The following is a 14,584-nucleotide window of genomic DNA, read 5'->3' on the forward strand; positions in this document are numbered from 1 at the left end:
CTCCTCGTCGGGCGACCGGCCGCCGAGCTGCGTCTTCACCACGGCTTCCCCTGCCCCCCACGGCGTCGACGGACGAGAGGCGGCCTCGCGTGCGACAGGCCCGTCGCCCGCTCGAGGAGCTGCCGCCTGTGCCTCCTTTGCCGCCATCCGTCGCGCTTCCTGGTCGCTCGCCGTTGCCGTCACCGTTGAGTCCTGCTCCTCAGGCTCCAATGAGGGCCAAGTCGAAGCGGAAGACGATATTGGAGCGGATTGACGGATGGTGGGACCTGGGATTACTTGAGAAGCGGCAAACGCTCTTTGGAGGTGGCAATGGCAAGTCATAAAGGTCAAGAAAAAGAGAGAAAAAAGGGTTTCTGTTTTCTTTGTTTGGGTCGTGGGCTGTTTGGAAGTAATGCGTCGAGAGCATTCAGTTTGGTATTTGGCTCCCCGGTTTTGGACGGATGGTGGCTTGAGGCTTTGGCTCGGGCATCATAAACATAATGTCAGAATTAGAGACGGGAAAAAGAAACACAATCAACTCGGCGTTTGGACACGGTTTGACTGCGAGAGAGAGGCGAAGAACAATGGTCTGACTCTGAGACTCCAGTTTGCCTCTATCGAGCCTCTTGCATTAAACAGGCTTGCATATACGGGTACGAATGGAGGACTGGCCGCTGACAAATTCGAGGCATTAGGCCCATTACGTCGCGGCCTCTACTCACCTTACACCTTGTTTCGCAAGCTTCTCTCTCCCTTGCCTTATGCGCTCTTGGAGCCCCGGCAGACGTCTTCGGCGGCGTCATCCCCACCCAGCCCGTCATGTCGCTCTTCAAGCAGCTCATGGCCAACAGCAAGGTCCGCTCGTCGGGCGGCTGCTGGACCTGTCGAGTCAGGCGCAAGAAGTGCGCCGAGAACCGCCCCGAATGCGACACGTGCAAGGCGCTCGAAATCACCTGCTACTTCGACGAGGAGAAGCCGGCGTGGATGGACGGCGGCCCCAGGCAGCGGCAGATGGCCGAGGGCATCAAGGCCGAGGTCAAGAAACAGGCCAGCCAGCGGAGGGACCGCAGGTACCTCGAGATTCTGGAGCACGGAACCAGGATGGTCACCATCTCAGACGACGGCGATGCCCTCATGCCGAGCGCCAGGCCCGGCGCGTCCGACACCGATCCGTCGCCTCGCAGCCACGACACGGCCTCGACCCCGGCCGACAGCCACAGCACGAGCGCATCGCCGCCCGACATTGCCTGGCACAGCCAGCAGCCCGCGACCCGGCACCAAGACGCCGACTCGTTGTCCGAGGGCGACTTGCATTTTCTCATGATCTACCTCGACTATGTCTTTCCATACCTCTTCCCGCACTATCGGCCCCCGGTCCTCGCCGGCGGCCGGGGGTGGATCCTCGATGTGCTTCACAGCAACAAGTCAGTCTACCACACGTCCATCTCGCTCGCCAGCTCCTTCTTCGCCATCGTGCTGGCGGATGGCGACAGGGAACACGAGGAGTGTATCGCGGGCATGATCCACAAGCTCGAGACCCAGCTGCAGCTCGGGCTCAAGGAGCTGCAAAAGGAGATGCGCGCGCTCAATGCCAACAGCTCAGGCTTCGACGTCCAAAGGGGGCTGGTGGTGATGCAGAGCATCGTGCAGATGCTCTTCTTCGAGGTGACCACATCGTGCAACGACAACTGGAGGATGCATCTCGACGCCGCCGTTGCGCTGTTCCTGCAGATCCTGCCAGACCCCGAACTCTGGACACAGACGCTCAACAACCTCTACTCTCCGGCGTGGCCGCCCCCTGACTTTGGCATGCGACGGCCGTGGAGCACCAATCAGGCGGCATTGCGGTTCTTCACGGCAACTCTGATCTACCTTGATGTTCTATCAAGTGTCACGCTGGGCACTTCGCCACGGCTGTGTCACTACCAAACGGCCGTCATCCCCGGATGTTCCACGGTCCCGCGAGAGACAGAGCCCGTCCCCGCTGGACCCCTTTTCTTGGACGAATTCTTCGGGTTGCCCAACTGGATCGTCCAGGTGCTGGGCGACGTGGCGAGTCTCGAATCCTGGAAGAAGTTGCAGGTACAGGCGGGCTCGCTGTCGGCGGACGAGCTGGCGTCTCGGGGCCAGGTGCTGGGCGATGCCATCAAGGGCTGCCTCGAGGCCTTGGAGCTCCAAGCTGGCGACAACAACTCGTCTCTTGCGACGACTTCGTTCCCGCTGTTAGTCGCGGATCCAATCACGGGGTCTGATGTCAGGCAGCAGCCCGATTTTCAGATAATTTGGCTTCTGGCGACGCTGAGCTACCTGAACGTCGTCATCCAGGGCTGGCAGCCATCCAACCCGCAAATCCGCTGCCCAGTCCGCAAGGCGACGGAGCGGCTCTCGCGGGTCCCCAGAGGGTCATGCTTGCGCGCCCTAGCATGGCCGCTTTGCATCAGCGGGTGCCTGTCGCCGGCCGAGGACGAAGACACATACCGCGCCCTGGCCCGGAGCCAAGGCCCATTGCAAATCTTTGGGACGGTCAAGGAAGCGATGGAGATTATGGAAAAGGTGTGGTCTCGCAGGGGGCGGATTGACGAGACGTGGACGGTGTCCAAGTGCTTGAACATGCTGGGTCATGGCGTTTTGTTGATATGACTGAAGATACCCCGGGGACCTGTTTGTGTCCATCTCGCGCAGATGCGTGCCGCCTTGGCCCATGACGAAGACGAGAAGACGACGCTGATTTGGAGCCACTGCTCAGAGATTCAATGTTTAAACTGCTTGCTTACATGGTGTGTCCCTTGCCTTGTACACTTCCCGAACCGAGCATTCTATGGAGCGACACCTCGTTTACATGCTAAGAATCAGATAGTGATGAGTATTACAGTATGAGATTAAAGGCAATAATATCCGGATGCAAACGAGGGCGCCGGCGACTCTCCCGAGAGGTCGTTGCCAGGCCCCTCTCCTCCCACAGCCTCTATCTTGGCTTCCACCATAGGCACTTGGATGCTGCTGTTGTTGTTTTCGTCATTGTCGTCGTCGTTGTGCTGCACCGCCAACGTGGGATCCTCCGTGGCTAGCCGCAGCAGACTGTTGCTTCCTGGGCCGCGCTCGTCTGCTGACCTCCCTACAGAATAAATTCTCCGTTTCTAGCCGCAACAGACTGTTGCTTCCTCGGCTGCGCTCGTCTGCTGACCCCTATACAGAAGAACCGTCAGTGCCCGTCTCCCATACGGACACAGGGTTGAAAGGGGGCTCGACTTACCCGAGGGGCAGATTCTCCCACTGGAAGATGAAGGCGCCAAAGTAGGCGCCGAGGAAGATGCAGAGGAGGAGGTACCCGTTGTAATACATGGCGAGCTGCGAGTTCCATTGGTGTTAGCCATGGTCTTTCCTTTAAGCCTGCACCACACGCCCTGACTGGACGGAAACCAGCCAAAGGGGGGGGCGGGGAGGACTGGAGGCAGCACTGACCAGCATGAGGATGTAGGCGCAGGTAAACTGGAGAAGATGCAAAAAGGCACGAACAGCCTGCTGGAGGACGCTGGGGCGAAGGGGAGGAACGGCGGCGCACGAGGCGCGGGCGGCCACGGCGACGTCCTTGCTGCTGACCGACTCGCCCTCGGCGCGGGCGGCGGCGGCGGCGGCGGCGGTCGAGGCCTGGAACTTGGCGAGGTGCTGCCTGACGAGGAAGCGGTCGTACTCCTTGATGGAGCGGCGCAGCAGCTCGAGGGCCACGGTGAGGAGGAAGACGCCGATGCAGGAGCCGGCGAACATGCCTGCCGAGGTGATGCGCCAGCGGTCCGAGAGGAAGCACGAGTCGATGGTGTTGAGGTTGAAGAGCATCTGCGTAGAGCGCAATGCCCCGGTCAGTCTTTGTCTGTCTGTCTCTCTCTCTCCCTCTCCCCGTCGCGGTAGGGACGTGTCCGCACCGATATCTTGCATTTGCCCTTGCCCATGCCCGTGCCCATGGCGGCGGGACTGCTGCTGTTCTTGGGGCTGGCGGCGTGGCTGCCGTGGCCCATGGCTGCGTGATCCATTGCTCTCGAGACCACGACTGGGTCGTGAAGATGCTGTCGTCGATCTGGTTGTCGTCTTTTCCGACTTGTGAGCTGGATGACGCGAGGTTGAGGACTAACACGTGTAGGAGCGAAGGAGGGGAATAAGGGGGGGGAGGAGAGTCCAAGTTTATACATGGAGATTGGCAAGCCAATCTTTATACTGATTAGCCTCAACGGGGTGGATGTCGTTGCGTGTTTTAATCATGATTGTTTACATTTTATTATCATCACTACCTGCTGTGCATATAACTAACATGTAGGCTCGACAACCTAGGGGGGGCGGGAGATGGCTTGGCGGGCGTGTGCATCGCGAGAGTCAAAAAAGTCACAGACCACGGAGCAAAATTATACAAAAAAAAAAGCCAAACACAAAATCAGCCCAAGCTCACTAGACTCGAGAGCCAAAGTTCATTCTCGGGCAGCACCCAGCTCGCACAAAGAAATAAATTTCAATCAAGCCGTTTCCCTTTGTCGTGTGTCAGGACAAGTAAGTACATACAGTACCTGCCAGGTGCCAACACCCACTGGGCGAGCGTTGGAGAGAGCGCTTTTTTGAGCAAGTTTTCCGCAGGCCGCATGGGCCGACTATTTCACGGCCCGTCGACTCATTAAGCAGGTGGTTATTCATTATTGCGACTATTATCATGGCCTGGATATACACCCTTGCTTCTCTGCCACCCATCTCGGCCTGACCACGTGCGAACAACGACTTTATTGTCTCACGCCCGACAAGCCACGGCGTCAACTTGATCGCCGTGAGCATGTTTGGCTGGACGTCGGCTGGCCATTTGATGCAAGACTAGCGATGCGCGACTTGGAACAAAGTTTAGCGCTGCGTATCGAGTTGAGCAAAACAAAACAAAGAAAAAGGGTGTGTGTTCATCGCCGGCGTCCGGGCGTCTAGACTGTTGCACAAAGCATCCTGGCTTCTTCTCGTTATATCTGTCAGTTCTTTGGCTGTCTCCGGATACCCGCGTCGGGCCTGCAGCAGCAGCTATATCCCAGCTTCTCGACCTGTTGGTCGGCTCGTTCTCGCTCAGCATACTCGGCTCCGGGCGCAAACTCTCTCAGTCACCCAACAGGCAATCGTCATTCATGTTGATTCTCCATCGACCATCGACCTTGTATGTACTCAGCTCATGCTCCATATCCTCTCAACGCCTCGCTCTCGTGATGCGGTCTCATGCCATGTTCTTGAAAATGTCCACAGCCCCATGCCAGCTTGCGAGAAATAAGAATCCGGCCCTTCGTGGCCCTTTGTGCCGGCGCCAAGGTCGGCTATCGCTTTGTCCTACCTGTCTCCCTCATTGCTTTGGTCTGTCAATGCCTGGAACTCGAGCGCGACGAAGACTCGGCACTAGAGCTGCTTGAGCTCGTCGATCCGGATCCCTCGGCCGGCGCCGCTGAGCCGCTAACCCCCAACGGCCGATGGCCTTGGCTGGGCGACGGAGCTGGCGCCCGCGATCCTGCCGGGGAAGTTGATTTCGACGACCGTGGAGACGGCTCTTCCGAATCGCCGACGCCGAGAGCCGTCGGGTCCACGGGGGCAAGCACCGTGGCCGCCCCCAGGAGCGCCCCCGCGCTCGCCGTTTGCATACCCGATGATGACGACGAACCGCTTCGAGAGCCGCCCTGCCGGTTCCTGGGGCAAGGTGTCAGCGGGTCGATCCTGGCCGTTTGTCGCGGGCTCCGACGACGTACTGTGAAAGAGGAGACTCTGCCGGCCGAGGAGCCATGTCCTGGAAGCCGTTAAAGGTGCTCGAGCAGCAGCAGCCCATGGTGGAAGAGGGAGAGGGGGACGTGGGATGTTGAAACAGGACAAGGTCTGTCAATACCAGGGTCTGTCAATACCAGGGAAGACCCTCGATGACAATGCCGCGCAGACCTGAAGCCATCAAACGGGCGACGAGAGGGCAGGCCAGCTTTTGAATACAAGCGAGGCCCTGAAACCGGTGTTACTGGGACGCAAGCCGTGGCAAAGTGCGGCCGTCGCACAAATGAGGCGGCGCTTTGTCCAGACGTCACTGCCCATTCACTGCACTGGGGTCTGTTTCTTTTCTCGTCACTCTTGTTTGTTCGTTTGTTTGCTGCCAAAGACGACGAGAAGCGCTCGTGCGTTGGCTCGCTTCTCGCCAGCCGAATCCGCTGTCCCCTTTGGCCAGGGGTAACGCGTGAACAATGGATTGCTGTCAATGGACGGTCCATCCTTCGGCGGCGAGGCCAAGCTCCTGGTCGACGGCCAATGGACGGTCCATCCGGTCTCGTCCATCGGCTCTCCTCATGTTTGGACTGCGGGACTTTGCGTTTGCCCTGTCTGTTCGTGACACCAGACTGTTAAACTCGCCGCAGACCGGCCTGACGTGGACTTGATGCCGAGACTGGCAGGGGGTCTTCAACTGTCAAGGAGCCCGTGACTGGCATCCGAGTTTCGACGTCATGTAGGGGCGGCTGCTGCGTTTGCATCGTCAGGTTGCAGGGCTGTGTTTCAAGTTGGTCCAATCTTAACTGTGCGTGTCTGAATGGGGATTGGATGTTGCAGCCTCAGGCCTCCAGGCAACACCTTCGCTGGAGATTTTTTTCACTTTATAGGGCAACAGCCCCTCGCTCCTCTTCCTTCCCTTCTCTTCCCTCTTCCTCACCAAACCTGCAGAGCCATGACGGCCTCTCAGCATCTCGCGTCCTCGGCCCCTTTTCCCTCAGACGCCAAGCAGACGCTTTCGAGCAAAGCCGGCGAGTTCAATCAACAACCCCTTCCTATCTCTTTCCGCCAAGGTGTCCGCCCATGATGCCTTGTCCCGCATCATCCGAGACGAGGCCCCGCGTGCTCCGGAGAGACCATGGCTTGTTTTCACATCTCTTCACCCGCTGCGTCCTGAAAACCCGGGGCGACTCCGGAGACCGAGTTGGTCGTCGCGTCTTGGACTGAGGCATCGCGGCTAATGCGGGATCATTGCCTTGTCACTCGACAAGTTCGAATCTCCGGTTCGAAAGACCCATGTTGCAGAAAGTGGAAACTGGGCTCAACCAAGTCCAAGACCCCCGATTTTGGGAGCCTGATCTGGTCATCATTGGCCGATTTGGATGACCGTCGGAGACAGCAGCCCAAGCTCACGCGAAACCGGACAGGGCTGGGTTGCCTCGATCAGTGACGCCATGACCGTGCACCGTCTTCGCCATACACCGCATTGGTGACCTCGACAACCCTCGACGCATACGGTGTTGATTTTCACCAATCCTGCAGCGCCGGGCTCATGTTGGAGGAGCCACCCAACACTGCGACCGCCATGCAAGCCCGTGGCAGACTGGGAGCCGGCCTGGCCTCGCCGCTCGAACTCGAGACAGGAAAAGATTGATTGAAGTCGGCCGCCTCTCGTTGTGGACCCAATCGGCTTCCCGGTTCAGAATTCTAGACGTCGCCGCTTTTGCGCGGGCTTTCACAGTTAAGTGACGGACCGTATTCAGGACTCGGTCCTCGTATCACACACACACAATCATGATCAAGCAGCCGGCCAGTGCACGGGAGGAAGCAAGGTGACATCTACAGTGCGAGCCGCAAACTACCACCAGGAAGCAACCTGCTAGAAGGCCTTCGATCCGGTGAGCCGATACACGGAATGAATCAGGAAGCAAGGCGACATCTACGGTGCAAGCCGCACGAATGGCCACGGGAAACAACCGGCTAGACATCCTTCCTTCCTGGGAACCGGTGTACAAGACAAGGACTGCATCGCGAACCGCCGCCGGTGTGTACAATGGCGATAGACAACCACTTTCCTGAAGCTCGCCAGGCACCTGAGATGTCCTTCCTTGATCGACACCAGCCTCATTCGGGGTCTGTCAATTTCAATGCTACTGGAGAAGCAATCGAGATTGTGCATGGTGGATCAACCGGAGAGGGCGGTTTTGAAACGTCTGTCCGCGGTTCACTTTTGGCCAACGACCCTGATTCCGCACCAGTTGGCTGCACACAGGATGGCACTGTACGTTGGTGCATTCTGGATATTCACCACAAAGTGGTATATCTCAAAACAGACGACGTCTATCAAGTTGGCAAGGGCGACAGGGCTTATATCTGGCGTTTTGGAGCCTAGTGCTGAACAAGCCATATTGCGCCATTTTCTGGGGAATGGCCGCCCGGAGGCCCATTCCACGCAGTCGACGGCTCAAGGGCCTAGCATAGATATAAGTATTACCTGCTTTTCAAGTCGGCAATGGAGGTATTATAGGCTTCTTGGTGGAAGATTTATGGTATCAAGCGTTGATTGCGGATTATATTAAGTCAGAATTCTCACCAGACAGTTCAAATGACGACGCAACGTGAAAAGACCTGATGCCTTTGGGCCCTGGCAGAGGGAGACTAGCTCCAGCAGTTGCATCACTGGTGCGTGTTATAGCTTATGTCTTCTGTATCATCTTACGGACAGAAGTCTTGTTGGCTGGTCTTTTTGTCTGACAGACAGGCTGGCTGTTCTGAACAATGACATGAGGAAATGTGTCTGGCGCTCGCATCCCAATTCCACCGTGACAAAGTCGATATTGCTTCTGTACGTTCTTATTCAGCACTTGCTTTTTATCGTCTCGTGGCAAACATGGTCACGCGGAATCTTTGCTGAAGACTTGGAGACTGGCAACAGGATATGCCAATATCTGCCATGATGTGGCCATTACGGCACTTGTAAATCGAAATCCCATCCAGTGGCCAGACTCTACTTTGCAGACGACATCCCACACACACCTGATATCATCAGGTTGCCTGCCGTTTCTTTATGCTCCTGGACCGGGAGCAGAATGCAGCGGCACGGGAACCAATGCAGTAAGGAACACATAAGCTGGAAAACCATATAACTGGAGTTTGCTGAAGGATAGACTTTGTATGATTCTGTGAACAAATGCGAAACGTGATACTGAGGCACTCGATCAAGAGCAGGGGGGGGGATTCAAATCGTCCGTTGTATAGGGTAGCGAGGGAGAAGCAAGCTTGAGAGGTAGAAGGGCGAAGACTTTGTTTGCTATTCTTTTAAAGAAGAAGTGTCGATTGAATTGCTGTGGTCGCGAGAGTGATATTGCTTGCTGGATTTGGCAAACCATATATACCGAACGGGGGCACTTTGGCAATTACGGTATTTGTTCACTTTTGATTGCAATCTCAACTCAGGTAAATCGGTAAATGACTGCGGTATCACGAATCATGGCTCTTCACAGTCTCGATGTATTCAATATGCTTTGAAGGACCGTTTAAATATTTCGTCAAGGAAGGCAGCTTTTGGGGGTATTGAATGGGTACGTCGTCCAACTACCCTAGAGCTCTGAAAGATTGCGAAGTGACTCCGAGAGTAGCACGTGAGCAGACACGTGAGCAGAACGACGAACATCTCCGAGACACAAAAAGTAAGCTTGATTGGTGGAGACCGGAGGCTGGCTGACCCGGGGAACAAGACCCTTGCCCCCAAGGAGGCACAGCGTGTCTGGGATAGCTGAGCCCCTTACTCACTCACGGGACACAAGATTTGGATCGTCCCTTGGTAGTCGCGCCTGACCGAGACACGAAAAAATCCGGTTCCCCCCGTCAGCCCCCGAGGCAACTTTGGCAAGGCTGTCCCAGCTGATGACGATGACGAGAATGGACGGTGGGGCGACACGGACGTGCGAACACCGTCCAACGCCGCTTCCAATGGGCAGCCCGAGGAGTCATCGAGAGAAGCAACAACAGAGGCATGTGATGCCAGGGTCTGGCCATTGTGCCCGTCGGGGCTGAAGCAGTCGACAAGGAGGCAGGATAGGGCAACAACAGAGATCCATGGCGGAAAAAAGAAGCTCACCACCTTACTGAGCTCGATATATTTGGCAGAGTGCTGGTCAATTTTCAGCAAGTCGGTCAGTCGCCAGACCAACGACCAAGCTGGGACCTGCATCTGCCGGGAGCCTCGGGGACCGGGGAGACATGCCGGCGACTGCAGGCATGACTGACAGGCCATGTCACGCTGGTATGTCTATGTTAAGTAACATTGGCCGGCAGTCAAGACAAAAATCGGGGACTCGGACGCCGCATTAGGCTTCATCGAGGATAGCCCGTTACCAAAGCTCAGGAGTCTGGGTTCCCGGGTCGAAATGAGGTTGGGGCGGGTTGTCTTGTCCGCCACTCAAAGTCCTTTTCTCTCTACTACCGACGGGGACGGCTCGAGCCGGTTGGTTGGTGCACCGAGGCTCGGTGACCTCCAAAGCTGACAATGCTGACAGCTGACAGATGCTGGATAGACACTGTAGGCCCCAACACGGCACATTGCAATATCCAAGAAACGGTTGAATTGAAAAGAAAACGCAGGGAGCATTTAGAACAAGAGGCAAGTGTCTAATAGGCATCACCATGAGCCTGTCTACGAGCGAGCCCTTGTCCAAGACTCGCATGTTTCGAAACAGGAGCGAGCAGCAATTACACCTAGCTTCTACTGTAAGCAGGACGGCGAGACAGGCCAAAAAAAAAAGACAAGCAAGACAATGACAGCCTTTCTTTTTCTCGAAAAGACAACAACGACTCGCAAAGCAGGAAAATAAGCGACGGCGTCGAGACCTGCATCGGGAAAAAGGAACTGCCGAAGACCCCCCCTGTCTAGTTGACAGAGAGATTGGACAATGCCGGGGCGCTCGGGCTGGCGGGCACGGAGCTGACAAGGCTAATGCAGACGTCGGGGGGAGACCTGGGGTGACGGGCCACGGTTCGAGGCCCGGCTAGCTGACAACCCCCTTTTTTCGTGTGAGTGGCCGGCCTCTCTTGTGCGTGCTGCTCCCGGCAGAGGGTCGAGCTGTGCCGAAGGGCGGCCGCCCTAATGCAGAGCTACCAAGCCGCGTCCCTGTCTGTCGCTGACAGACGATCCGAGGGTCGGGGGGGGAGAGGAAATGGCAAAAGCAATCGTGCTTGTGTGTGTGTGTGTGCAATGGTTCACGCGGGCGAGAGGAGGAGGAGCAGCAGCAGCAGCAGCAGCAAGATCCAGGGGCGGCGGACGCAGCAGGATGGGGATGGCAACGCTCTGACCGAGTAGGGGCTGGGCTTTGGACTCAACCCGCAAAACGGGTGTTTTCCTAGCCGTCCAGCCATCTATATAAACGTTTGATTCCGCCGCCCAGAGACCAACTTCTCTCATCCTCATCACCCTCTCAAGCAACTCAGTGCAGCTCATCAGTCACACTCGTTTCAAAAAGAATACCACTCGCTTATTCTTACTCTTTGATCACATTCTCTTCTCAGCCGTCAAGATGAAGTACACTGCTGCTCTCTCCGTCCTGGCCCTGGCCGCCACCGCTGTCGCCACTCCCACCGAGGGCAAGAACGACTACGACGTCAAGGACCACAAGGACTACAAGGGTTACGGGGACAACGACTACGACTTCAAGGGCAAGGACTACAAGAGCCACTCGGACTTCAACTTCAAGGACGTCAAGGTCAGCAAGAGCCACTCCGACTTCGACTACAAGGACGTCAAGGTCCGCAAGGGCGACTGGGACAACGACTACTACGGCAAGGACTACAAGTACGGCCACAAGCACGATGGCTACTACGGCAAGGACTACAAGTACGGCCGCAAGGACTACGATGACTACGGCTACAAGGGCATCAAGGACTACGGACGCTACGACAACGACAACGACTACTACGGCAATGGCCGCTACCACGGCGGCGACTTCCGGCACCACGGCAAGCACCACCACCACCACGATCGCGACTTCGGCAACTACCGCCGCGGCGGCTTCGGCCACCACGGCCGCGACTGGGACGACGACTTCTACGGCCGCCACGGCCACCACGGCCACCACCGTCACCACGGCCACCACGGCCACCACGGCTTCGGTGGACGCCGTCACCACGGCTTCGGCGGATACCGCCATGGCCACCGGAACGAGGTCAACGTGTGCTCCGCCAAGGGCCACCAGCAGGTCTGCTGCAACGGCGGCCTCCTGGGCTGCACCGTCCAGGCTCTCGGCAGCCACTGCAACAACAACGCCTACTGCTGCGAGACAGGCAAGTCGCTGGGTGGCCTCATCAACATCAGCGCGCTCAACTGCCTCAAGCTCCTCTAAGCGTCGAGCGTCGCGGCAGCGAGAGGAGGCTTGTAGGCGTCAACACATTGCGGGCACTATTATTAGTCTTGGCATGGTTTTGTTTCTTGATGTCTATAGCTTCATCATTGGGTTGTTCGCACCCTGTACACTCTGCACGCCCTCTTCTTTTTGTCAAGGTCGTGGCCGGAAAAGTCTTCGTCCCTCTTGACAGTTTAATTAGTCCTAGAATATACTTAGCCGCATTTTGCCCTTGATAATCGTTCCCCGGTGATATGTTTTGATCATTGCCCAGCGTGTGATGGTCCCATGTCCTGGAATATCTTTGCTGAGGTGGCTCATTCTTTACTTGTAAATTTTCTCAAGTCCCGGAAAATTCCCCATGTCATGAAAACGTTGCTTGCGTACATGTTAGAGCACTCCAACATACGAACTCCCTACTGTTGGCCTGGTAGTATCCGAATGATCACAGAATCACTTGACCTGTTTCCTCTTCACTCCTCACTTATGCGCAATAGCCCATCAAAAAGTAAAGAATCACGCAGCCAGCCGCGAATGCCCCTTGAAATCATTAATGCAGCAAGAGGAGATGCCCTTGTGTTGTGCTAACGCTTGGGTCATCGTGAGGGTCTCGATGGCTCTTTCGCCCCCGATCGTGAAGCCCGCGAGCATGTTTGTGCTTATGAGAAGAATGGCGATCCGCCTTCTTTCCTTTGTCGCCGGGACAAGCGTCCTCTTTCGCTCCACCCTACCCTTGTTGCCTCGCATCGCCATTGTCTCCCCCATCTGAATCCGCATCTCCATCGTCGCCATCCTCACTACCGCTGGCGCCGCTCCCGCCCTCTCTATTCCCATCCCCGGCTGCTGGCCCGTCGGGTTCGTCCTGCTCCCTGCCGTTGGCCTTCTTTTCGTCTTTTCGCTGCTTCGCGCCGTCGGAGCGACGACTTCGGTGCCGTGGCCGACCAGTGCGAACCCGATGGTGGTGACGGCGTCGGACCAGATGAGGCTCGGAATTATGATATTCCAACTCAATGCTAAATACAGGTTTGCTAGTGGGGATCATCTCGTGAGTGCGAGGCCTGGGGACTTGAATCCGCAAAGTGGAAGAACAAAGAGATGCTCGAGGAGTGTGGAGAGCTGGGGAACCTTGGAGGGCGACTTACGACCGGTGAGCCTTCTTCCCGCGAACCTTCTTCCCGCGAGACTTCTTTTTGCCGCTCCGCGGGGCGGACATGCAACTGCCCATTTTGGTGGGCGCGAAAACGACTTGTCGAGGATCCTGTAGGGGGTATCTTGCAATGGACTCGGAGGGTACGTCGTCTCCTTGGACTTGGGAAAATCTGGGGCGTCCAGAAGCAGAACGGGAAGCGAGGGTTCCAAGTCGAATTTATACTGGCGGAAACAGACATCTTGGGGCTGTCGAGAGATAACACGAGGGCGACGCGGATTACTGAATGGGTGTCGGAGGCGTGCAGCCTGGAGGAGTCTGATGTTCAGTCAAGGGCAACTCGTTCTGGACTTCATTAAGGCCAGGTTCAGGCACAGTCAGAGTCACAGTTCACCGGCACGCCGAGCTCTACCGAGGAGCTGTAGCCACAAAGAATGTTTGCTCGCCAAATTCATGCCATCAGCAGAGCACGCTGATTGTACGGAACGACGGAGCAGCTGGTTGTGCGAGGCCATCCATGGGTGAATTTCGAGCGGTCGAGGCAAGTCGAGGCTTTGTCTCCGTGTCCGGTTGAGCGAAACAGGCCTGGAACTGCTTGTCGGAAGCAGGGGAGCTCGACGGGAACAGCGTCGTAACACGGCCGAGGCACAATGCATTTCCGAGAATTGTTGTTGGTAGAGCATCACCATGGCCTTTCTTCTCCTGTGACGAGGGGCCCAAATTTTTGGGAGCTTTGCTGTTGTAGACCAGACCACCATGACGGCCTTGCTCCCTCTGTGACGAGCCGCTGGCTGAGACGGGGGATGGGGAGAGGGAGGTGAAGGACTGTAGCTGAGCGGGACGTGGCAAGGAAAACTGGCGTTCGATTCTTGCTCCCATGTGGACAGACTGCGGCGACGCTTGCTGGAGGCCGGGCAGCAGGGGCTCAGGACGGCAACGCACCGTCGCCCACGTGCTGGCCATGGATGGTGATTTACCGTGCAGTGCAGCGCAGTGCCGCGGCCAATCACCAAGAGGTTGCGGGTCGATGGTTTCTCTTGCGAGGCAAAGGTGGGAGGGAGAGGCTTGGAGGAGGAGGACGACAAAGTCAGGTGACTGCCCTTGGCGGCTGCTAACCCGCATCAGGGGTCTTTAGCGTCCCCTCCCCCGCACTCGAGCCTCTGTTGCCCCGTCGAAATGGGCCGTCACCGCCCACTTTGCTCTCACCCCGGCCCAAGCGTCACGAGGATAAGCGAAGACAAGCGAGCCGAGCACGCGTTGGACGAGTGGTTGGACGAGTGGGTGGACGAGTGGGTGTGCATGACCGGGTCCTTGCGACGGCCACGTCCCGCCATGG

At 57.0% G+C, this 14,584-nt stretch overlaps 4 protein-coding genes across 4 annotated transcripts; 3 read left to right on the forward strand and 1 right to left on the reverse strand.

Annotated features, from left to right (window-relative positions):
• Positions 1 to 798: 798 nt before the first annotated feature.
• Positions 799 to 2,619, forward strand: HRG_06405 (fungal specific transcription factor domain-containing protein; the record flags this gene model as incomplete). Its single annotated transcript, XM_044864876.1, has 1 exon — positions 799 to 2,619. One exon carries the CDS (start codon positions 799 to 801, stop codon positions 2,617 to 2,619), a length of 1,821 nt encoding a protein of 606 aa, XP_044719816.1.
• A 497-nt stretch (positions 2,620 to 3,116) lies between these two features.
• HRG_06406 (ctr copper transporter family domain-containing protein) lies at positions 3,117 to 3,992 on the reverse strand (the record flags this gene model as incomplete). The annotated part of the gene is made up of 4 exons (XM_044864877.1): positions 3,117 to 3,165; positions 3,233 to 3,327; positions 3,442 to 3,813; positions 3,900 to 3,992. The coding sequence occupies 4 exons, from the start codon at positions 3,990 to 3,992 to the stop codon at positions 3,117 to 3,119; spliced, it is 609 nt and encodes a 202-aa protein (XP_044719817.1).
• Positions 3,993 to 5,167: 1,175 nt separating this feature from the next.
• Positions 5,168 to 5,840, forward strand: HRG_06407 (uncharacterized protein; the record flags this gene model as incomplete). The annotated part of the gene is made up of 3 exons (XM_044864878.1): positions 5,168 to 5,206; positions 5,239 to 5,707; positions 5,761 to 5,840. 3 exons carry the CDS (start codon positions 5,168 to 5,170, stop codon positions 5,838 to 5,840), a joined length of 588 nt encoding a protein of 195 aa, XP_044719818.1.
• A 5,439-nt stretch (positions 5,841 to 11,279) lies between these two features.
• HRG_06408 (uncharacterized protein) lies at positions 11,280 to 12,101 on the forward strand (the record flags this gene model as incomplete). The annotated part of the gene is made up of 1 exon (XM_044864879.1): positions 11,280 to 12,101. One exon carries the CDS (start codon positions 11,280 to 11,282, stop codon positions 12,099 to 12,101), a length of 822 nt encoding a protein of 273 aa, XP_044719819.1.
• Between the last annotated feature and the right edge of the window lie 2,483 nt (positions 12,102 to 14,584).

Source organism: Hirsutella rhossiliensis (assembly GCF_020360975.1).
Source record: "Hirsutella rhossiliensis strain HR02 chromosome Unknown scaffold00006, whole genome shotgun sequence".
NCBI classification, from domain to species: domain Eukaryota; kingdom Fungi; phylum Ascomycota; class Sordariomycetes; order Hypocreales; family Ophiocordycipitaceae; genus Hirsutella; species Hirsutella rhossiliensis.